Here is a 24369-nt window from a genome sequence, read left to right as displayed (position 1 = left end):
AAAAAAAATAACTACATTTTACAAAGCTACATAAAATCAAATATCTGACCAAACCATAATATGTTAAGCACTCCACTACATCATGGATACAATTTTAAAACAGCAGACCTTTCATTGTTATAGCAATACTGTGAGTACTATAACAACTACAGCTTATCACAATTATTTGTGGGTACCGTTCTCTGTTTGTGCCAAACAATTTTCTAGAGGTGTGAAAAAAAAAATCTGCTTTCCTGGCATCTAAAGCTGACCACTCTGATGTGAGTTTGATGACATGAACTTCAAATGGTAATGATAGTAGCAAGCCACAGTGCTAGATTAGTCAAGCACCCTCTACTTTCATTGCACCCACGGCTGGACAGCTAATGCAGAAGTTCATCCTCTTGAGATGACATTGACACAAATATGGGGGATGGCATCAAAAGTCATACAGTACCATAACCACTACAAAAAGCTGAAAAGGTAACAGTGCCTGTAGTGGCACTATAGACCTACAAAACATCAGTTTGAAATGAGTTGTCAATATCACTGATCTTTAGAGACTTGTCCAGCTGAGGAAGCCGGTGGAGGACTGGTGAAATGCTTCCTGGGGATCTATAAGAAATTGAAGTATATATTGCATATTGCTTTATATATTTGATTTAAAATTTTTGTTGTTTTATAAATATATTAGTTAATACATTTTAAGCTAATTTATGATACCGGGTTTCGCTTTATGTAAAGATGGAAGTGTTGTCCCAAACTGCACATTGCGCTTTTCTTGAGTCTATTCCAGGCTCTAACTTTAGTGAGTACCATATTTATTATAGTAAAAGGATTCACCATAATATACTATATTGCTCAATATATGTTTTTCTCAAGCCGTTATACAGGAATGGCTAAAAAAGACAACGGCACTATGAAGGGGATGGTCGTCTAAATGGACCCAACTGCTGTGTGCACCAGAGCTTGGTTGTAAGCTCTATACTATGAAAGTGTTCCATTGTCACATATTTTAAATTGTTCTTCCATAAGGTTTTGCCCTATTGTATATATCTTTCATATAGCCCTTTTTGTATAAGGTTATACACCAATATTATTAAGGTATTTGATGATATTATTTGTACTTTATTCACTTTATTTGAAATAAGCGCTTCACTGTTTACTACTTGGTTTGGATTCTAAGTGAGGTTTTAATGATTTTTTTGAAGTAGTGGAGACTGGGTGAGCATCTAACAGAAGAGGGAAGGGAGTTCAACAGAAAGGTGAGCATCAGAGGTGGGAGTACGAATGAAGATAGATGGAAGTCTTCTGCAGAGCATAGGGGCCTAGACTAGACATACTTGTGTATTAGGGAGGATAGATAGATGGAAGCAGCAATGTGTAGAGAATTGAAAGCAAGAACCGGAATTGAGCCCTATATCGTATGGAAAGCAAATGCAGGGACTAACAGAGGGATGAGGCGTGGGAAGTGTGGGCAGACAAAAAGATGAGCCTCGATGTTGCATTCATTATAGACTGTAACGGCTCAAGTTGGGAGCATGTATGTCCACTGAGAAGCGGATTACTGTAGTCAAAGCAAGAGAGGACAGTGGCATGAACCAGCACCTTAGCCGCATATGGCATTCAGTATGGGCGAATGCATGCAATGTTTTTGAGATAGGCACGGCAGGAGATGGCCGCGGCAGGATTTGGCAATAGACTGAACATGAGGGGTTAAGGAGAGGTTGGAGTCAAAGAGAACACCACCTAGGCGGTGAGTCTGCGTGGTGGAGCCTGCATGGTAGCGCAATTTACTTAAAGGGAGTCAGACAACTAATGCAAAAGTTCATCCTCTTGAAAAGATGTTGACACAAATCTGGGGGAAGGCGCCAAAAGACTCACAGCACCATAATCACTGCAATGAGCTATAGCGGTTACAGTGTATGTAGTGCCACTTTAAGCCTACAGAACATCAGTTTGAAATTAGTTGTCAATGTTACTGATCTTTACAGTCTTCATATATATTAGTGGGTGACACTTCAAGGAAAAGCTGTAAAAAGCATGTGATCTTATCAAAGTAGGGTAGACGCAACTTGAAATATACAAATGGAAAATACACAATCAGGCTGCTCAACATAAACAGCAAAGCATAGAAATATTCAACTTTTGGACTTTGTACGATTGGAGCAATCACTAAAAATAATGTCACTGCAACAACTCCATATGCAATTGGAAGGAAGACCTGGAACAGAAAAAAAAGACAAACATTAGTTTGTGCTTAAAAGGAACACCCCCTGTTGTGATCGCATCAGAGATCCCACGCTCCTCCTCTGCTCTTTAGTGTTTTGCCCTGCTTGGGGAAACTTCTCAAAACAGGGCAAACCTTCTTATAGTGACACCAACATGCTGGTTTCATGTTACTCTATTCCTATACTCCCTAGCCAGCACTAGCAGCACAGGCTAGAGTTTTCCATAGCAATCACAGTGAACGTTCTGTGGTTGCTATAGGTGGAGAAGAGAAGAGCAGAAGACTATGCACATGTCAGATAAAAAAAATATTTTCAAAATAAAACTGCTAGCACAATGTATAATTGAAACTTTAAGCTCTTTTTAAAGAGCTACCAGAAATCTTATAATATTTGTCGAGTTATGACACAAATAGCAGTACAAAATGTTTCTGATTATATATTGCAATCTTTGAAAGAGTTTGTAAATCTTCTGAGACACACATTGCTGAGTTTGATTAAGGTAAATTGTGAAGTGAACATAAAACACCTAATCATTTATTTGTTTTAAGATCTTCCCTTTAATTAATTGCTTACAAATCCCTACATAATGCTGCTCCAACATTCCTATCCTCCCTCATACACAAGTATGTCCCGTCGAGACCCCTGCGCTCATACCAAGACCTACACCTATCCTCTGCCCGGATCCCCACCTCTGACGCTCGCCTTCAAGACTTCTCTAGGGCTGCACCTATTCTGTGGAACTCACTTCCCTCCTCAATCAGACTTTCACCCAGCCTCCACTCCTTCAAAAAATCTTTGAAAACTCACTTCTTCATTAAAGCGTATCAATTAAACTGTCAGCAGGCTTCTCATCCCCCACCCCATGACTCCTTTCCTGCAACTGTCAAAACTGACCTACCAAGCACTCAATAAACCCTTCTCTAACAAACTATTTAATTCCCCTACTTTAACCCGTTTGTGTCACTATACCCCACTCCCTCTAGCATGTAAGCTCATTGAGCAGGGCCCTCAACCCCCTCTGTTCCTGTACGTCCAGTGGTCTGATCTCAATTATGTGTCTGTTAGTCCACCCATTGTACAGCGCTACGGAATTTGTTGGCGCTATATAAATAATAAAATAATAATAATAATAATAATAATAGCTACACTATTAAATTTTATTGCAAGAAAATATAGCAATTGTAGTTCATTAAAACCTTATATGTGTTAATTAAATATCTTACCTTGTACGGCCTGTGAAGATTAGGTTCACGATAACGTAGAACAATCAGACTTACGGTAGTCAGGCCAATCAAAAGCCAGAAACAAAATGAAAAGTAGTTTGTTAGAGAGAGGAGGTCAGAAGGGATGACGAAAATAGATGATATAATTATAGAGATGATCATGGCTGGTGCTGGGGTTAAATGTTGCACATGAATCATGGATATGATGGATGGCAGATGACCCTCCTTGCTTCCAGCATAGTTTAGTCTTCCTAACATAAATATGCCACCGTTGAGAGAACCAAATATTGAGACAGCAACTGACACAGGGATAATCCAGGCCACTGTTGGAATTGCTCTATCAGCCCATGTTACCGAGACTGCAGCTGCAATTACATAACATCTCCATGTGAGTAATTACCATGAAATGCTAAATATTGATTACAATTACCAACTATTATAATTAGAAACCATATATTGCTTCTTTTAGCTAATGCCATAAGCATTTAATAAGGGAATGGAAGACATTAGATATGAAGATGGATTAGAAAGCATACATTTATTGATATACAAAAAAGCATCTTGGTAGGTATGTTTTCAATAATTACAATGTCTGTATAAACAGCTCTCCGGTGATTTGTTCATTAACATAATTATACAATTGAGGTCTGAGATTGAGACTGGAATTAAAAAAAGATTTCAGCAGAGGAAATGCCATGAAGGGGTGTATGTCGACTGTAGTGATACGTGTCAAAGTAACATCAACATGACTGCCAGGAGTGCAAATGCATGCCTGGTGTGTGCCATTGACTCGCCAGAGTTGCAGAACTTTTAGGCCAGTCTAGTAGCATACAACTTGAAATTTCAAGCCCTAAAATTAATACATGCTATGGTTTGCAATACCCCACCATATAATTAGAAAGACCCAATTAGCTTTATAATAATGAGCAAGCTGATGGTCTCTACAATAAAAATAAAACAAATAAAGCAGGTAGGGATCTAAAGAGTGGTCCCATACCAATTCAGCTGTATGTGTTAACAATTTCAGAAGATGGATAGTCTCCTGACTCTGGTGGTTGTTTGTGGACCAAGGGATGCTCAATTCTCTGACCCGTGAAATATTGCTCCAGAATGAGATAATCCCAGAATATATACCAAGGGCAATCCTTCGGCCATAAAAGTTTTTGGAAACCTTGAATAAATAACCCTATATATCCCACTCACAATAATAATAGTAAAGATGAGCCAAATATAAAAAAGAAATAAATAATAAACCAGGGAAAATATACATATACTTTGTGGCGAAACCGACCTCGCCACGTGTCCTTGGAGGGGGCTGCTTGCCCGCCTCTTGCCTTTGGGCTATGGCCCTGGGAGATTGGGCCCTTTTACAAAACATATTCGGCCCTAACAGAGTGCATGTCACTCATTCTGGCCCTTTAAACACAGTGGGGGCCATTCGGTACTTGCCCTGTTTGAGCAGTGATACCCCCAGATAGCTATGCCATGGAGCCTATTCATATAATGAAAGACTATGGGAAAGACTTTGGCTCCATGGCAATTAAACTGTATTTGTGTGGTCTGCGTGCCATTCACCTAATAATGTGCACGCAGACCTGAGCTATCTGGGGATATGTTACATGTCTGTGTTTAATCTATAAAAAGTAACTTTATATATTTTAAAACATAATCCTGTATTTAGGTCCCCACATGTGTAATGGAGTTTTGTCTTTGACCTGGGAGATAATTGGATTACTTCTCCAATTATCTCCAGGGCAGAAGGGAGGAAGCCATGATGCATTGTGGGGATGTTTTACTTTTACTGTTTGAGCCAGATTTTGCCATGCTGCCAGCCAGGGCCCAAAAGATACTTTTACTAACTTTTGAACCCCTGGTCTGATTCATGCCATTTTTTAATATGTTGTTCCCCTGAATGGATATGTATTTTTATGTGAATGTGATGTATGGTTTTAAAGTTACAGAGTATGTGTGGAAACTGTATTTTTACTGTATGTAGTAATTATGTTAATTGCTTATCTGAGGGGAGGGGATGTGTGGGTTGTACTGTTACTTGATTGGTTGTTTTATGCCTCTCCCTGGGTGTGTCCTGTATGTGCACAACTATAATAAAAAGCAGGCTGGGTGTTCCAGACCTGAGTTCCTGCTTAACCCTCAAAGCGATGTGTCGTCTCGTTCTTTGGGGGAATTGGATTGTATGCTGACTGCCAGGAGTGTAAGCGGATGGTATGCTTTTCCTGTTCAGCTGATTCCAGAGTTTGTGTGTTTCCAGTTCGGGAGTTGGAAGATTCGTACAGTTTGGAGTTTGGGAGAATTGGTGATTGCAGTAGCTGCTGGTCTATGGAAAAGGGGGATATCGCCTAAACTGGGTTTTATCCTCTTGTAAGTGAAACGGTCCGTTACAATTGGTGGCAAGCGGCGGGATCGTTCCTACAGCCAGAAGGACAGCTACAGAACACCAATTCCTTGGAGTTACAAATTGAGGGCAACGTTAGCACTCGTGCAGCGCCCCTGGCAGCAGAGGTATCCAGCGACTTGGAGCAGACAAGTATGGAAGGCTCTGACGCTGAAGATTATGGGCTGGCCGAGGTGAGGCAGCGAGTGGCCCAGTATGGGGTTATGTATCCATGGAGATATTCCAGGGGATCTGGAAGCAGGTCATGGCTAAGCGAAACTCAAGGATGGATGGAGAGTATGCTCAGTGGAAAGAGTGTTACAGCAGCAGAGTAGAGGCTGCATCCGAGGAGGTTAGCCGTCTTCCCCTGAGGCGGCAGTGTGTAACCCAGGGAGCTAAAGGTGCCGTCCTTCCTCCGCAGCGGCAGAGTAAGTCCCAGGGAGCTAAAGGTGCTGTCCTTCCTCCCCAGCGGCAGTGTGTGTCCCAGGGAGCAGAAGGTGCCGTCCTTCCTCCCCAGCGGCAGTGTGTACCCCAGGGAGCTGAAGGTGCAATCTTTCCTCCCCAGCGGCAGTGTGTATCCCAGGGAGCTGAAGGTGCCGTCCTTCCTCCCCAGAGGCAGTGTGTATCCAAGGGAGCTGAAGGTGTCGTCCTTCCTCCCCAGCGGCAGTGTGTACCCCAGGGAGCTGAAGGTGCAATCCTTCCTCCCCAGCGGCAGTGTGTATCCCAGGGAGCTGAAGGTGCCGTCCTTCCTCCCCAGCAGCAGTGTGTACCCCAGGGAGCTGAAGGTGCCGTCCTTCCTCCCCAGCAGCAGTGTGTACCCAGGGAGCTAAAGGTGCCGTCCTTCCTCCCCAGCGGCAGAGTAAGTCCCAGGGAGCTAAAGGTGCTGTCCTTCCTCCCCAGCGGCAGTGTGTGTCCCAGGGAGCAGAAGGTGCCGTCCTTCCTCCCCAGCGGCAGTGTGTACCCCAGGGAGCTGAAGGTGCAATCCTTCCTCCCCAGCGGCAGTGTGTATCCCAGGGAGCTGAAGGTGCCGTCCTTCCTCCCCAGCGGCAGTGTGTATCCCAGGGAGCTGAAGGTGTCGTCCTTCCTCCCCAGTGGCAGTGTGTACCCCAGGGAGCTGAAGGTGCAATCCTTCCTCCCCAGCGGCAGTGTGTATCCCAGGGAGCTGAAGGTGCCGTCCTTCCTCCCCAGCGGCAGTGTGTACCCCAGGGAGCTGAAGGTGCCGTCCTTCCTCCCCAGCAGCAGTGTGTACCCCAGGGAGCTGAAGGTGCAATCCTTCCTCCCCAGCGGCAGTGTGTATCCCAGGGAGCTGAAGGTGCCGTCCTTCCTCCTCAGCGGCAGTGTGTACCCCAGGGAGACGAAGGTGTCGTCCTTCCTCCCCAGCGGCAGCGTGTACCCCAGGGAGCTGAGGGTGCAATCCTTCCTCCCCGGCAGCAGTATGTACCCCAGGGAGCTGAGGGTGCCGTCCTTCCTCCCCAGCAGCAGTGTGTACCCAGGGAGCTAAAGGTGCCGTCCTTCCTCCCCAGCGGCAGAGTAAGTCCCAGGGAGCTAAAGGTGCTGTCCTTCCTCCCCAGCGGCAGTGTGTGTCCCAGGGAGCAGAAGGTGCCGTCCTTCCTCCCCAGCGGCAGTGTGTACCCCAGGGAGCTGAAGGTGCAATCCTTCCTCCCCAGCGGCAGTGTGTATCCCAGGGAGCTGAAGGTGCCGTCCTTCCTCCCCAGCGGCAGTGTGTATCCCAGGGAGCTGAAGGTGTCGTCCTTCCTCCCCAGTGGCAGTGTGTACCCCAGGGAGCTGAAGGTGCAATCCTTCCTCCCCAGCGGCAGTGTGTATCCCAGGGAGCTGAAGGTGCCGTCCTTCCTCCCCAGCGGCAGTGTGTACCCCAGGGAGCTGAAGGTGCCGTCCTTCCTCCCCAGCAGCAGTGTGTACCCCAGGGAGCTGAAGGTGCAATCCTTCCTCCCCAGCGGCAGTGTGTATCCCAGGGAGCTGAAGGTGCCGTCCTTCCTCCTCAGCGGCAGTGTGTACCCCAGGGAGATGAAGGTGTCGTCCTTCCTCCCCAGCGGCAGCGTGTACCCCAGGGAGCTGAGGGTGCAATCCTTCCTCCCCGGCAGCAGTATGTACCCCAGGGAGCTGAGGGTGCAATCCTTCCTCCCCAGCGACAGTGTGTACCCCAGGGAGCTGACGGTGTCGTCCTTCCACTCCAGCGGCAGTGTGTCCTGCAAGGAGAAGAGACCGTCAGTCTCACACCCCTGCAGCAGGACAAAATAATGAAATGGGAGACAGCTGGTCCCCCTCTCCACCAGTAGAGAGAGTGTCAGGGAGAGGAGCCTGTTAACCCCTCTCCCCAGCGGCAGTTGACAGTCCAGAGAGAGGAGCTTGTTACACCCTCTCTCCAGCGGCAGCCTAACCCACCAAGGGGAGATGTTGAGCCCTGCAACTGTGCAGATGGGACCGTAGTCTCTGCACTTACAGCCCAAGGGTTAGGGATGGTCGGTCCTGTCCCCCAGCCACAGAGCAGTGTAGCCAGAGGGGAGACAGTCGGTCTCTCCCTCCCACAACCAGGCTCCAACCAGGCTACTTCCGCGGTAGTACTGGCACCAGGGCATAGTACCGCTGGTCTCTGCCCGCTCAGCAACCCACCAAGGCAGACTACCAGTCCCCCACGCAGCCGTGGTGAGACACCTGGACCTGGACAAAGTTCTCCTCTACCCAGGTGTAGTAACCAGTTATTGTGGGTGGGCTGTACTGCTGTTTCTCTTTTGTGGGTGGGTTGCTGGACTAACCAGGGCACTGACCGGCAGGAGGTCAGATACCCTGTTAGTCTGGGGGGTAAAGGGGAGAAGTGTGGCGAAACCGACCTCGCCACGTGTCCTTGGAGGGGGCTGCTTGCCCGCCTCTTGCCTTTGGACTATGGCCCTGGGAGATTGGGCCCTTTTACAAAACGTATTCGGCCCTAACAGAGTGCATGTCACTCATTCTGGCCCTTTAAACACAGTGGGGGCCATTCGGTACTTGCCCTGTGTGAGCAGTGATACCCCCAGATAGCTATGCCATGGAGCCTATTCATATAATGAAAGACTATGGGAAAGACTTTGGCTCCATGACAATTAAACTGTATTTGTGTGGTCTGCGTGCCATTCACCTAATAATGTGCACGCAGACCTGAGCTATCTGGGGATATGTTACATGTCTGTGTTTAATCTATAAAAAGTAACTTTATATATTTTAAAACATAATCCTGTATTTAGGTCCCCACATGTGTAATGGAGTTTTGTCTTTGACCTGGGAGATAATTGGATTACTTCTCCAATTATCTCCAGGGCAGAAGGGAGGAAGCCATGATGCATTGTGGGGATGTTTTACTTTTACTGTTTGAGCCAGATTTTGCCATGCTGCCAGCCAGGGCCCAAAAGATGCTTTTACTAACTTTTGAACCCCTGGTCTGATTCATGCCATTTTTTTAATATGTTGTTCCCCTGAATGGATTGATTGTGGATATGTATTTTTATGTGAATGTGATGTATGGTTTTAAAGTTACAGAGTATGTGTGGAAACTGTATTTTTACTGTATGTAGTAATTATGTTAATTGCTTATCTGAGGGGAGGGGATGTGTGGGTTGTACTGTTACTTGATTGGTTGTTTTATGCCTCCCCCTGGGTGTGTCCTGTATGTGCACAACTGTAATAAAAAGCAGGCTGGGTGTTCCAGACCTGAGTTCCTGCTAAACCCTCAAAGCGATGTGTCGTCTCGTTCTTTGGGGGAATTGGATTGTATGCTGACTGCCAGGAGTGTAAGCGGATGGTATGCTTTTCCTGTTCAGCTGATTCCAGAGTTCGTGTGTTTCCAGTTCGGGAGTTGGAAGATTCGTACAGTTTGGAGTTCGGGAGAATTGGTGATTGCAGTAGCTGCTGGTCTATGGAAAAGGGGGATGTCGCCTAAACTGGGTTTTATCCTCTTGTAAGTGAAACGTTACATACTTATCTGTCAAAATATTAATTGAAGATTCAGTAAGATTCAATAACAACCCAGAGAAGCTAAAGGAAAAAAAGTGTTGCAAAAAACAATGGAAAAAATCACTACTCTACAAATGTATTCACTCTTCATCCCTCATTATGATTGGCTGTATGCCTTTTTATCAAATGAACATTCAATTTATGATCACAAAGGTATTTATGTAATCTGTGCCCTGGAGAAATACATTGGATAATAAGTGTTGTATCTCTTATAGAGCTGTTATTGCATCCTTGGGATATCTATTTATCTAGCCTCCACACTATTTATATGCATGAACACAGAATGACCATTTGAACATATCCACTAACCAAGAGCCAAATAACTGCACCAGCACTATCCCCATCGTCTTAACAATGGTTCCTGATGGCCACATTGTGCATATCACTGGAACTATATTTTATAGGATCCTTTTTTTAGCACAGTGATTTAGCATTCTTTACTTGGGTACCTTTCATGCATGTTTCTGTTTGTTTTTTCATTGGGAATTTTTCTGTGTTAGATGATTTTATCTTGGGCTTTATTCTAGGTAAAGATTATTGTGTATAAATGCTCTCTAGGGTAACATTTCACCACCTTCGTTGGAACTGCTCCTAGGTTCACCAGACCTCACTGCCAGAGACTTAAAGCTCTATCCTCACTGCTATGGACTTAAAGTTCTATCCAGATTTGACTACGTCCTTAATATTTAGAGACACTTAATGCAGAACATACAAGGGAGTCTGATTCAGAAATTGTCCAACCTGTTCTTCCCTGCCCTATATGGTTTTGTCCTTGGAATTTCCAGTTACTGTAATTTCTTTAATCAATAAAGACTTTAAAGGAACAATATAGGGTCATGAACACAAACATTTAACCCTGACCCTATAGTGTTTAAACCACCATCTAGTCTCCTTGGCCCTCCCTTGCCCCCCTAAATATAGTAAGATCTTACTTTTGTTCAAGTATGCAGCTGCTGGCTCTGCCCATGATCTGCCTGCGTGGCTGACCTCATCAGAAGTGTTGTTGTGATTATGATTGGCTGAGACTGTCAAGGAGGCAGATCGGTGCAGAACCAAACACAGCCCTAGCCAATCAACATCTCCTCATAGAGATGTATTGAATTAATGCATATCTATTAGAAAAGACCAGTGCCACCATGCAGAGGGTAGAGACACTGAATGATTCCCTAAATTACGCTCAGTTACATCTTCTAACTGAAACAATATGCCCAATGTATGAATTAGACACTATTTTGTGAAGTTACAGTGCTGTAAAAGAGATGTGATAATTTAAGGTTTTTAGGTGTGAATTTCCATAGATGGTTTTTATGGGTTCGTGTTCCATTTTGGAGCACTTTAGCAGGCTACATATTCCAACAACCTCATAAAGGCATACCATTTCTTATATATATAAAAAATACAGAAAAGGTAAAGGAGTCGAGAGCAAATGCTCAAATCACCACAGATGTGAATCACTCCAAAACACACCAAATAAATATAATGCAAATAACGTGAGAGTAATGGTGAGAGCAAATAAAATACTAGATAACAATAAATGAGAGGCAATATTACCATATATAACTGTCTGTTGGGCTTGTCCTAAAACAATAGAATAAAGGACATAGTATAGCCTGTAAAACAGAACATATAAATAATAAATATAAAAATGCCCACTCACATGGTGCTGAGCCGTTTGAAAGTGGCTCAGACTATCAGCGCCTTGTAAAGTTATATTGGAGACTGTAATGCCGGAAGCAGGTTTTTCAATGCATAAAATCCGTCTTGTAAAATCATCAGACTGGAAAAGCAGGTAAATGAAAAAAACTTTTATTGCTAAAAACACAGCATAAAAAACTCGTCCCCCAATTGCACTAACGCGTTTCGACCGATAATGGTCTTTTTCAAAGTGCTACATGCTTCATCAAACTTTACATTTAAATATGCTACATTTTGGCGCCAGAATTCATGTTCCGTTTCATTTCCTGTTCCGGTTTTCGGGTCTTGCTGACTTCCTGTTTCCGGTCACGTTACGTGTCAGGGTCCATTTCCGGGTCAGCGGCAAAAGGCATCCCTGCATCTTTGTTTACTTCCGGTCTCGGGCAGATGATAGAGACAGCTTTGCGCATGTCCATTAAAGGAAAATGTCTGTACTTCGTAGAAAACTAGTTCTTTACATGATAATATCTCATATCGCGGGTATATAAAAACGGACAAAAAATATATTGTATACAAATAAGAAGAAAGAAGAGAAATGCATTAATAATACAATACATAGTAAAAAACACACATCATTAAAGGAAAAACTGCTAATTAATACATATGTATATAAAATGATGTGCATATTAGTCATAATGAATATATATCCTCATAAAATAATTGTGAACAATTATTAGTGCTTATTTTAACACCGATGTGAATATTCTAATGACTTAATATAAATCATCACAGACACACACATGTTTCCGAGAAAAGGTATATAAAAATGTATATATAAATATATAAAAATATATAAAAAAAAAATATATATATATATATATAAAAAATATATAAATCTAAAAATTGCTATAAAAAGGAGGTAATTTCGAAATCGACGTTAAGGCCTTCTGGGGTCAGGGTGTTGAGGTTAAACATCCACCTCATCTCCGCTTTGCTTAAAATATTTTCTTTACACCCCCCTCTCCAATGTGCTTGAATCCTTTCTATACCCATGAATTGGAGGCCTTCCGGTTTACCATCGTGGTGATCCAAAAAGTGTTTTGAGACACTATGATTGATAAACTTTTTCTTTATATTGTCAATGTGTTCGCCTATTCTGATTTTTAATTTCCTTATAGTTTTACCCACATATTGGTAACCGCAGGGACACGTTAAAAGGTATATTACATTGTTAGTATTGCACGAGATAAATGAGTTCACTTTATGTTTCACTTCCGAATTTTTTGCGGAAAAATCTTTTATATATCTATTTGTAGTTCTCTTTAATCTACACCCAGTGCAGTTTCCACAGTAATAAAAACCTAGTTGACCTCCTAAAAAATTATTATTATTTTCCTTTTTTTCTTTTTCTAAAAAACTGTTAGTTAAAATTTGCCTAAAATTCCTCGCTCCTCTAAAAATGAATTGAGGTTTATCTCCTAAAAAGGGTAGCAAATCTTTGTCTTCTTTCAATATATGCCAGTTTTTTTTAAAAATGTTACATAAAGATCTATGGTTAGTACTAAAATCTAAGATAAGGGGGATCTGCTCTTCTGTTCTTTTTTCTTTTTTATGTTTATATTGTAAAAGTGAGCTCCTATCCATTTGACCTATTTCCTCCTTATCTTTTTTAATAGAGGTAGGGTCATAACCCTTATCAATAAATTGTTGAGCTAAATTACATGATTGATTTTGATAATCCTTAAAATCCGTACAGTTCCTTCTTAAACGGAGGAACTGACCTTTCGGTACGTTACTGAGCCAGGGTTTAAAATGACAGCTTTGCAAATTGATAAAACTATTTACATCTACTTTTTTAAAATGTGTTCTACTTTTAATTTGGTCGGATTCTATAAAAATCTCTAAATCCAAAAATGTTATATCTTCACTACTAATAGTAGATGTAAGTTTAATATTCCAATCATTCAGGTTTAAAAAGTCTAAAAACGTCACCAAGGACTCTCTATCTCCTTTCCAGATAATAAAAATGTCATCTATGTAACGTTTATAGAGGACCAGGTTTGTCCCCAGGTCCACACTGGGAAGGACAAAAGTTTCCTCCCAGTGGGACATAAATAAATTAGCATAACAAGTTATGCTAATTTATTTATGTCCCACTGGGAGGAAACTTTTGTCCTTCCCAGTGTGGACCTGGGGACAAACCTGGTCCTCTATAAACGTTACATAGATGACATTTTTATTATCTGGAAAGGAGATAGAGAGTCCTTGGTGACGTTTTTAGACTTTTTAAACCTGAATGATTGGAATATTAAACTTACATCTACTATTAGTAGTGAAGATATAACATTTTTGGATTTAGAGATTTTTATAGAATCCGACCAAATTAAAAGTAGAACACATTTTAAAAAGTAGATGTAAATAGTTTTATCAATTTGCAAAGCTGTCATTTTAAACCCTGGCTCAGTAACGTACCGAAAGGTCAGTTCCTCCGTTTAAGAAGGAACTGTACGGATTTTAAGGATTATCAAAATCAATCATGTAATTTAGCTCAACAATTTATTGATAAGGGTTATGACCCTACCTCTATTAAAAAAGATAAGGAGGAAATAGGTCAAATGGATAGGAGCTCACTTTTACAATATAAACATAAAAAAGAAAAAAGAACAGAAGAGCAGATCCCCCTTATCTTAGATTTTAGTACTAACCATAGATCTTTATGTAACATTTTTAAAAAAAACTGGCATATATTGAAAGAAGACAAAGATTTGCTACCCTTTTTAGGAGATAAACCTCAATTCATTTTTAGAGGAGCGAGGAATTTTAGGCAAATTTTAACGAACAGTTTTTTAGAAAAAGAAAAAAAGGAAAATAATAATAATTTTTTAGGAGGTCAACTAGGTTTTTATTAGTGTGGAAACTGCACTGGGTGTAGATTAAAGAGAACTACAAATAGATATATAAAAGATTTTTCCGCAAAAAATTCGGAAGTGAAACATAAAGTGAACTCATTTATCTCGTGCAATACTAACAATGTAATATACCGTTTAACTTGTCCCTGCGGTTACCAATATGTGGGTAAAACTATAAGGAAATTAAAAATCAGAATAGGCGAACACATTAACAATATAAAGAAAAAGTTTATCAATCATAGTGTCTCAAAACACTTTTTGGATCACCACGATGGTAAACCGGAAGGCCTCCAATTCATGGGTATAGAAAGGATTCAAGCACATTGGAGAGGGGGGTGTAAAGAAAATATTTTAAGCAAAGCGGAGATGAGGTGGATGTTTAACCTCAACACCCTGACCCCAGAAGGCCTTAACGTCGATTTCGAAATTACCTCCTTTTTATAGCAATTTTTAGATTTATATATTTTTTATATATATATATATATATATTTTTTTTTTTTTTTATATATATTTTTATATATTTATATATACATTTTTATATACCTTTTCTCGGAAACATGTGTGTGTCTGTGATGATTTATATTAAGTCATTAGAATATTCACATCGGTGTTAAAATAAGCACTAATAATTGTTCACAATTATTTTATGAGGATATATATTCATTATGACTAATATGCACATCATTTTATATACATATGTATTAATTAGCAGTTTTTCCTTTAATGATGTGTGTTTTTTTACTATGTATTGCATTATTAATGCATTTCTCTTCTTTCTTCTTATTTGTATACAATATATTTTTTGTCCGTTTTTATATACCCGCGATATGAGATATTATCATGTAAAGAACTAGTTTTCTACGAAGTACAGACATTTTCCTTTAATGGACATGCGCAAAGCTGTCTCTATCATCTGCCCGAGACCGGAAGTAAACAAAGATGCAGGGATGCCTTTTGCCGCTGACCCGGAAATGGACCCTGACACGTAACGTGACCGGAAACAGGAAGTCAGCAAGACCCGAAAACCGGAACAGGAAATGAAACGGAACATGAATTCTGGCGCCAAAATGTAGCATATTTAAATGTAAAGTTTGATGAAGCATGTAGCACTTTGAAAAAGACCATTATCGGTCGAAACGCGTTAGTGCAATTGGGGGACGAGTTTTTTATGCTGTGTTTTTAGCAATAAAAGTTTTTTTCATTTACCTGCTTTTCCAGTCTGATGATTTTACAAGACGGATTTTATGCATTGAAAAACCTGCTTCCGGCATTACAGTCTCCAATATAACTTTACAAGGCGCTGATAGTCTGAGCCACTTTCAAACGGCTCAGCACCACGTGAGTGGGCATTTTTATATTTATTATTTATATGTTCTGTTTTACAGGCTATACTATGTCCTTTATTCTATTGTTTTAGGACAAGCCCAACAGACAGTTATATATGGTAATATTGCCTCTCATTTATTGTTATCTAGTATTTTATTTGCTCTCACCATTACTCTCACGTTATTTGCATTATACCATTTCTTATATAAGACATCCCAGGGTATTTCAAAACGCATATTTGAATGTTAGCGTGGGATAATTTTTTCCGCAAACTTGTACCAAGTGTAGTGGCAATAAGCATTTTTTTCTACCTTTGTGACACACAGCAATATCACCGTCAGGGCCGGATTAACATAGGGGCTGATGGAGCTGCAGCTCCAGGCCCATGGAATAGGCCCATTGATTTAAAAAAAAAAAAATAATTTTTTTTTTACACACTACTCTTGGGGTTGCCAGGTATTTCTCAGGTATTTCTTAGGGTTGCTAGATATTTCTCAGAAGTATTTCTCAGGTATTTGAGGCTGCCTAGCTGGTGCCGGTATCGCATTAATACCGGTAATACAAATGTCAGTCTCAGTATAAACAGAGATTATTCTGAAATACCACCACCGACCAGGAGGGGTCTCTGTTTGTGTGAAGAGAGGCAGAGATAAGAAGTTACAGCATCTCCCTCCCTGCCTCTCACTACTCACTGATCCGCAGGGGGAGCAGCTCTGCAGACAGCATCTCCAAGCCTGCGAGACATGGGGACGGTAAGAGACTTGGGGACGCTGAGATATTGGGACACAGGGCAACATGGGGACTCTGAGACATTAGGGGACACTGAGAGACATGGAGACACTGGGGGACACAGGAAGACATGGAGACACTGGGGGGCACAGGAAGACATGAGGACACAGGGCGACTTTGAGACCTGGGAGACATGGGGCACTCCCAGTGTCCCCATGTCTCCCAGCCAGTGTCCCTCGTATCTCAGTATCCCCATGTCTCCCAGTGTCCCTGGTGTCTCTCAGTGTTCGTAGTGTGCCAGTGTCCCTAGTGTCTGAGTGTTTCCTAGTCTCCTAAAGTCCCCTATTCTTCCAGTGTCTCTGTGTCCCAATGTCTCCCAGTGTCCCCATGTCTCCTAGTGTCTCAGTGTCCCTTAGTATAAAAGAAAAAATCTCAGGCACTCACTGTGATAGATTTAAGCAGGTTTATTGGACACCGCAATGTTTCGACCTGTCCCTAGGTCTTGATCAAGTCTCCAGTGTCCCCTATGTATCACAGTGTCCCTTTTGTATCAGAGTGTCTCATTGCCCTATATCTTCCAGTGCCCCCTCATGTCTTAAAGTCACCCAGTGTCCCCATGTCTCCCAGTGTCAGCAGGTCTCCCAGTGTTCCCTAGTATCTCAGTGTCCCATGTCTCCCAGTGTCCCAATGTCTCTCAATGTCCCATAGTGACATGGGAACACTGGGAGACATGGGGGCACAGACACTATGGGACTGGGAGACATGGAGACACAGACATGCCCCGTTTTTGTGTATGTTCGCCCCTTTTGGTAGTTCTGGTTATGTGATTTGTGTCAGTGGCCCACCCTTTAACCCCATCCATAAACTTCCTGCTTTATTGGACACTGCTGTTAGGTGGTAAGGGTTTACTTGAAAGAAGAAAGCATGAGATTAGCATAGGGTATGTGTTTTCTCATAGCTGCATCCTATGAGTTTCCCTCCAGCACCATCTACATCAGATACATGACGCTTAGGAGGTAGGACTGTTTTAGTGGTTTTGGTCGATAATATTTTGTAATTAGGCCCGTCATAATTGTCAGCACCAGGTCCACTGGGCTCTTAATCTGGCCCTGACCACCGTTTGTTACTTTGCCAGGTATATGTGGATGTTGGGGCACATTTGAGACACAGAGGCACATTTTTACACTGTGTCCATGTCCCATTCTGGAGTAGGTTAGCAGGTTGATTATTCAAACTAACCCACAAAAGGCATATTGTGAACCTTAGCGTTGGATAATTTTTTTGCCAGTTTGTACCAAGTGTAGTGGTAATAAGCATTTTTTATTTTATTTTTTTACCTTTTTAAACTTGATTTACTTTTTAAAACTTTTTTTACCTTTTAAAACTTTTTTAAAGTTATTAAAACATTTTCTTTTACTCTTTAAAACTTTTTAAAACTTTTTCTACTGTTAACCCCTAGCTAACCTAACACCAAATTCCCCAATTCCCCACTAACTTCCACCCAGCCCAGCTAGCTAGATATATAATGTAAAAATATTTTAAATAATTAATTAAATAAATGTAACAGTGCAGTGATCAACTGGCATAGAGGGGGGTAATTTTTATTATGATTGGGTAAAGAGGGTGAGATTTTATTTTAATTAAAAATATTTTTTACAGAGAAAAGAGGATCGGCGCTGATCCGTCTCCCTGCACTTCACACGGAAGTGCAGGGAGGCGGGTCAGAAGTCCCCGAAGAACATGTGCTTGTTCTGACATGAGCAGTCACATGTGCAGGAATGGCGCGATCGGGTGCTGCTCATCTGCCTCAGACACAGAGGCAGACTGCAGCAGTGGTAACTTAACGATCAGAGCAATCGCTGTGAGCTGGGGTTAACTTTAGTAAATTACAGAAATTTCCCGCCATACGTCCTTAACGGTAGGACCACATTGATGGAAAATCTTCATCATGAGTCGCAAAGGGTTTAAATCTATTATTTTATTTATTTATTTGTTTGTTTATTTATTTTGCTTTATATAGATCTCTTTGCTTTGAATATTCAGTAACAGCACTGTGATTGATTGGCTTGGAATCCCACCAATCTCAGTGTTCTGATAAGCAAGTACTCTTCACTCAATATACATGTTACTAGACAAGCACATTAATGGAGAAGTCTATTGTTTGTCAAAAATTGAGCATCTCCATCCCCTGTTAAACAATAATCCTCCACCTGAAAGCCCTGGGAGGAGTAAATGGTGAAGGTCACTCGTCACCCTCCAAACCCATTTTTTTTAAGGGTCCAGCATACCCCACATTTGTATTTATTCATTTATTTATCTATTTAATTGTTATAGAAAGAGATTATTGTTTCTAAGTAATTATATGTGGTAGTCACAAAAACGTCAGCATGTATCCTATTAGTAGTTTGCTTCTCCTTTCTCCCCATTCAGTGCTATGAGTGAGATAAGCACATAAGGCACTGAAAAGTTGAATGCTATATGATGCTTGCTTTAGTACAGGCTGGACTCCGGCATGTTTTTATTTTCTTTTTTTAATATTTACAAGGAAGAAAATCAGTAATAAACATTTGCAGTTATAACTTCATTACAGAAAGCGTGCACTTAGTTGGCCAAAACAGATTTGCTGACAGAGCAAGGTTACACCTAAAAGACATCCTGTGAGACATGATACTAAATATATAGATCTTTAAAGGGACATTATAGTCTCTAAAAAACTTTAGCTTAATGAAGCAGTTGTGGTGTATCGAGCATACCTCTGCAGGTCCCACTGCTTAATTCTCTGCCATATAGGTTAAATCACTCTGTTTATGCAGCCTAGGCACACCTTCTAAACACTTCCTGTAACGTGAGATCTAATGGTTACACTTCCTTTAAATAAAATTCTGTTTAATTTAAAATGTCTTATCTCTTTCTCTGTTAATAGTTTGTTAGACCTTGCAGGAGCCTCCTGAGTGTGATTAAAGTTCAATTTACTGAGTAGGAGATGAAAACGTCTGAAGTAAGTAAACATCTGATTGAAAATGAAACCATTTTGTCATGCAGGCTGTGTCAGTCACATCCAAAGGAGGTGTGGCTATGACTGCAATGACTGGAAAGAAACAAAGTGTTTTAACTTCTAAATGACAGAGAGTTGAGCAGTGGGGCTGCAGGGTCATGATCTATTCCCCAAAACTGCTTAAATAATCTAACTTCCAAGTGAAATTCCCTTTAAACAGCAGCTTGGCTCTTTATGGCACCTATCAAATTGAGCGTAAAGTGAGTATGCAGTTAATAAAAAAGCAAATAAAAAATAAAAGGAAGTGAAAGTAGCTCATTGTTAGCAGCAATACCTGAAGATACAATCTCCCTGGGTGAGAGCACTGTTAGATACGAGATGTTCACCAGCAGATAGAACACAATCACTGCAGTTATGGACGTGAATACTGTGCGGGGAATGTTCTTGCTTGGGTGTTTTATCTCCTCTGGAAAACAAAAACAATCAATGCAAATCTAATACTGTTTTTGAGTAATAGAAAATTATTTTTCTATGTGAGTTATTGTTAAATGTTAAACGATTTTGCTCCCAAGGCTAAAGGGCTCTTCCATTAACGTTCTACAAGTTCCATGAGAGGTACTGTAAAATCTAATAACCACTTACTACAATGTGTGCTACCAGTTATATACATCATGCACATCAATTTAAATTTTTGTTAAAAATAATGTGAGAAAAAATAAAAAATAAGTAAAAACCCCTTCAACTTAACTCCAGTCAGGAGTTGTGTCTTTATTTAAGCCATAACCACCTCCTAGGCTGTTGGTCACACAGCCTCCCTTCATATTTCCTGAAAATATAAATCCATGTAGACCCTAACATACTTGGGGGGTCATATATAAATCTCTGACAAGCAACTAATGCAGACATAATGCATGATAACCTAATAGCAGTAAAATCTTGAATACATGACCCATAGAGAAGTGGGCAAACCATCTGAAACTCTATAAAATAAGACATGGTGCATCAGAGTAACACTCTAAGTATCTTGTAAGTAGGTGATGCTGTATGTACTTACAGGTGCATCTAGAAGTGTAACTAGAAACCACCCTCCATGTGTCTGATTATACATAATACTACTTGACCTGGGGAAAAAAACTCAACATTTAGTAGCTGTCCCTAACCATCAATTATCATTTTTCCCATCAATCATGTGTTTTTTTTGGCACCATGAGTGGAATCATGAATCAAATTAAACTGTTTCATGCATTGTATGTCTTGTTTGTTTTGTGATTTACCCATAAAGCATTTCGGACTTTCGGATTTTGCATTAACAGCCTATCTCCCAATATTCAGATGACTCGCAATTTGTTTGAAATCGAATGCACTAGTCTAGTGTTTATGTTACTGTACAAGGTGACACTAAATAGGCATGCACAACTAGTTCTGGTTCTACTGTATGACAGTTGATACTCATCTGGGCTGAATTGACATGTCTTTTCTGGGCTAGAGATATTGTCAATCAGTGCGCATGTACTTGCATTGCATGGAACAATGTGTTCTTAGTACTATATGCTATGTGTAACAAACATTAAATAAAATGTATACAATAAAAAAATGAATGTGTATACATACCAGCGAGGTAATTCAAATAGTTCCACCCTGAAAACGCATATAGACCTTGATAGAATGACTCTGCAATTTGTACTGCGTTAGGAACTTGACCGTTGAAAGCATCTTTAAAGCTTTCTGAATTGCCTTTATCTGTCCCAAGAAGTACAAGTCCAGAAATCACAATTAGACTCAGTGCCATCATTTTCAGCACAGTAAATATATTCTGTACCCAGGTTGAAATCTTTACACTCATAGTATTTATGATTCCTAGAACCCAAAGGATGCCAATAGCTATTATTTTCTTCAGAAGGTCTGGTACTGGACATCCAGAATAAAATGGCTTGGTGACATATTCTGCAAAAGTCAGAGCACGGGCTGCGTTGGATGCAGGCCGTATAAACAATGTTAAAGTCCAGATAAAGATGAAAGCTGGTAGAGATCCAAGTCCTCGATTAACATGAAAGTATTCCCCTCCAGTATATGGCAGTGCAGAACCCAATTCTGCGTAACAGAGGGAACACATCATACTCAATACTCCAGAAGCAGCCCATATACATAGAGCCACACCAACGTTAAGCTGTGAATATTCCAGAACTCCTGCAGGAGATACAAAAATCCCAGCTCCTACAATGCTCCCAATTACAAAACACACACTATCGAAGTACCCTAAAGATCTTTTCAAATTAACTCCCTTATTTAGTTCTCTACCATTGTCTTGGCATTGCTTACTAGCTCCTTCTTTCGACATCTTTGGTTTATTTTTTGTTTCACTAGTGAGGATTTACACTAAATGACAGTCTCAGTCGTTCAGTTTAGAATATATGCAGTATATACATAGATTTCCCATTAAACAGACTTCAAAAAATTCATCACATATTAAACCTTAAAAAAACAACATTTTCTCTCAACTGCAACATTTAAGTATATTCACAGAAATTGCAGTGTGGGAGAAAGTGAGAAAGTGAGAAAGTGAATTCATTATAGTTACCGTAAATGATTAAATGTTATTCCTATTTATTGATCTTAATAGGAAAAGAGAATAAGGCTGTAAAATGTTCTGTTGTGAATATCTCTGGACACTGTTTGCTAGAAATGGTGGAAACATTTGTTTCGGTTCATATTGAATCAATTTGATTTATTTAAAATTTTGCAGAGCCTGAAATTCAGAAAAGATTTAGATTTGGACTAATCAAATTTTGGTTTGAAAATGTGTTACTTTTCAAATTTCATTCTGAGTTCTTTAAATTTTTCAGCTGTTTAGTAGATAATTCTTTAATCTGGTATCCTTACGTGGGATATTTAAGTATACCAATTTAGGGATCTTTCTATTACACAACTGAAAGATCAAAATTAAGAGCCTGTTTCTTAATATTGATCCGTCAGCTGTTTATTATAACTCCATAAACGGTTATCCTTATCATGACAAATGGATCAGAAAAATTTAATTTTGCATTGTTTTCGATTACTTCATTTTCAGTTCAATTTGTTATTTTTCGATTCAGAAATTTGTTTAGTCTGCAATTGTTGAATTTGGTCAAATTCGTCTGAATTTTCGTTTTGGACAAAACATATTGCTCTTCGCTACTATCTACTCTCTATGAATGAGGAAAGAAACAGTAAACATTATACCATTATAAAGGGAAGCAGAAAGGCATACATAATCCCCCCCACACATACCTCACATATGATTCCAATCATTTGAGATATTTTATTTTTTTTATATTGGCTGTAAGTTAGTTTAGCTAGACATGTTATGCATATTACCTCCTATAAAACATCAGTTTCTGTTAGCATTTTCTATTCCATGTCATTGTCTTCATGTATTCTATGAGATTATTCTGGTTCTTGCTTTCAAATCTCTACATAATGCTGCTCCCACCTATCTATCCTCACTAATGCACAAGTATGTCCCGTCTAGGCCCTTATGCTCTGCTGAAGACTTACGTCTATCTTCTGTCCATACTACCACCTCTGATGCTCACCTTCAAGACTTCTCCAGGTTTACACCGTTCCTGTGGAACTCACTTCCCTCCTCCAGATGCTCACCCAGTCTCCACTCCTTCAAAAAAATCATTAAAAACCCACTTTTTCATAAAAACGTATCAATTAAACTGTTAATAGCTCTGATTCCTCTCTTGCAACTGTCATTAGTCTAATACTATCCTTACCTTTTGTGTCACTTTACCCCACTCCCTCTAGTATGCTCATTGAGCAGGGCCCTGTGTGTCCAACTTGTCTGGTTACAACTACATGTCTGTTCGTCCACCCACTGTAAAGCGCTGCAGAATTTGTTGGCGCTATATAAATAACATAATAATAATAATTATATATAAAATAATTACTATAAAAGTTTATTATATGAAGCATACCCTGATGTGAAGATAAAACTGTTGAATGTATCCCAGATCTTACCCTTTCTCTTCTCCCTCCAAACTGTACCTCTTCTCTATGTTCTTATTTTCCATTCTTTTGTCCGTCACTTGTACATGATTTAATTACTAAACTTTGAATTATGGCAAGTTATAAACCAAATGGCAACAAGAATAGATTATTTGGAAATATTATGTAAATCAGCTATAGTTACTTCCTGACTATTTTAGCCTAAATTATGCAATTTGGATTTTAACATATCTGTACTACAAATCAGAGTTTAATGGATAGCCCTGTATAAGCTTATGTTTTTATCTCAACTTAATATTTGACATTTTGAATATTGGTGGTTCTATATTAGAGGAATTCTGTTTACTTACGGTACTACTGATCCTGTATGCTACTGCTAAATTATATTTGCAAATTATGAATTCGGGGGGAAAAAATGCTGAACATGAATGTCAGCAAAAGGCACTAGCATGTAAGTAAAAAAAAGTAGTTGGACAAAACTGATATGATATGATCCCAGGAAATTCTGTAAAGCAAATCTGAGGTCTCTGTCATTTATCTTTCTCCATAAATATGACGTGAAGCAAATTTGCAAAAGCGTTGGTTATTTTCAGGTATGATATAAAATATCATATAACATTTTAACCAAACAACTCAATTGTTTTGGAATTGGAGTAGTGACCACGGGACAGGTTCTGGAAAAGAAAGTACTTGTATTCACTGGTAAGTAATCCCTAATTTGTCTTATGGTATCTCTTAAATGCGCCGGAATTTCAGCTTAATTTCAACACAATCAATATGAGTATTTCATAAAAATTCTATTTTTATATTATACTCCAATTGTTTTTGTGAGTTGACATAGCCGCTTTAAAGGAACACTATGGTCACCCCAGCCACTTGATCTCAGTGAAGTGGTTTGGGTGCAGTGTCCCTGTCCCCTTAACACTGCAATATAAAACTTTGCAGTTTTTAAGAA

General features: G+C 40.2%; 1 protein-coding gene across 1 annotated transcript; it reads right to left on the bottom strand.

Annotated features, from left to right (window-relative positions):
• Positions 1-21784, bottom strand: LOC134607794 (solute carrier family 7 member 13-like). Its single transcript, XM_063450350.1, has 4 exons — positions 21036-21784; positions 19759-19890; positions 3434-3798; positions 1-2203 (listed from the first exon to the last, which is right to left on the bottom strand). The coding sequence occupies exons 1-4, from the start codon at positions 21760-21762 to the stop codon at positions 1958-1960; spliced, it is 1470 nt and encodes a 489-aa protein (XP_063306420.1). The 5' UTR covers positions 21763-21784; the 3' UTR covers positions 1-1957.
• Positions 21785-24369: the final 2585 nt, after the last annotated feature.

The sequence above is a fragment of the Pelobates fuscus genome, chromosome 4 (assembly GCF_036172605.1).
Source record: "Pelobates fuscus isolate aPelFus1 chromosome 4, aPelFus1.pri, whole genome shotgun sequence".
Taxonomy (NCBI): domain Eukaryota; kingdom Metazoa; phylum Chordata; class Amphibia; order Anura; family Pelobatidae; genus Pelobates; species Pelobates fuscus.
Note: the sequence above shows the minus strand (reverse complement) of the source record. Positions and strands in the feature narration are given on the sequence as shown.

Bases quoted from the DNA above. Each gene is read 5' to 3' on its own strand.
- LOC134607794 (XM_063450350.1), bottom strand. From the start codon at position 21,762: ATGTCGAAAGAAGGAGCTAGTAAGCAATGCCAAGACAATGGTAGAGAA. The intron at 19,891-21,035 runs GTATGTATACAC...TTTGTTTTCCAG, and splicing joins CTATTTGAATTACCTCGCTG to AGGAGATAAAACACCCAAGC. The intron at 3,799-19,758 runs GTATTGCTGCTA...ATGTAATTGCAG, and splicing joins CAGGGAGATTGTATCTTCAG to CTGCAGTCTCGGTAACATGG.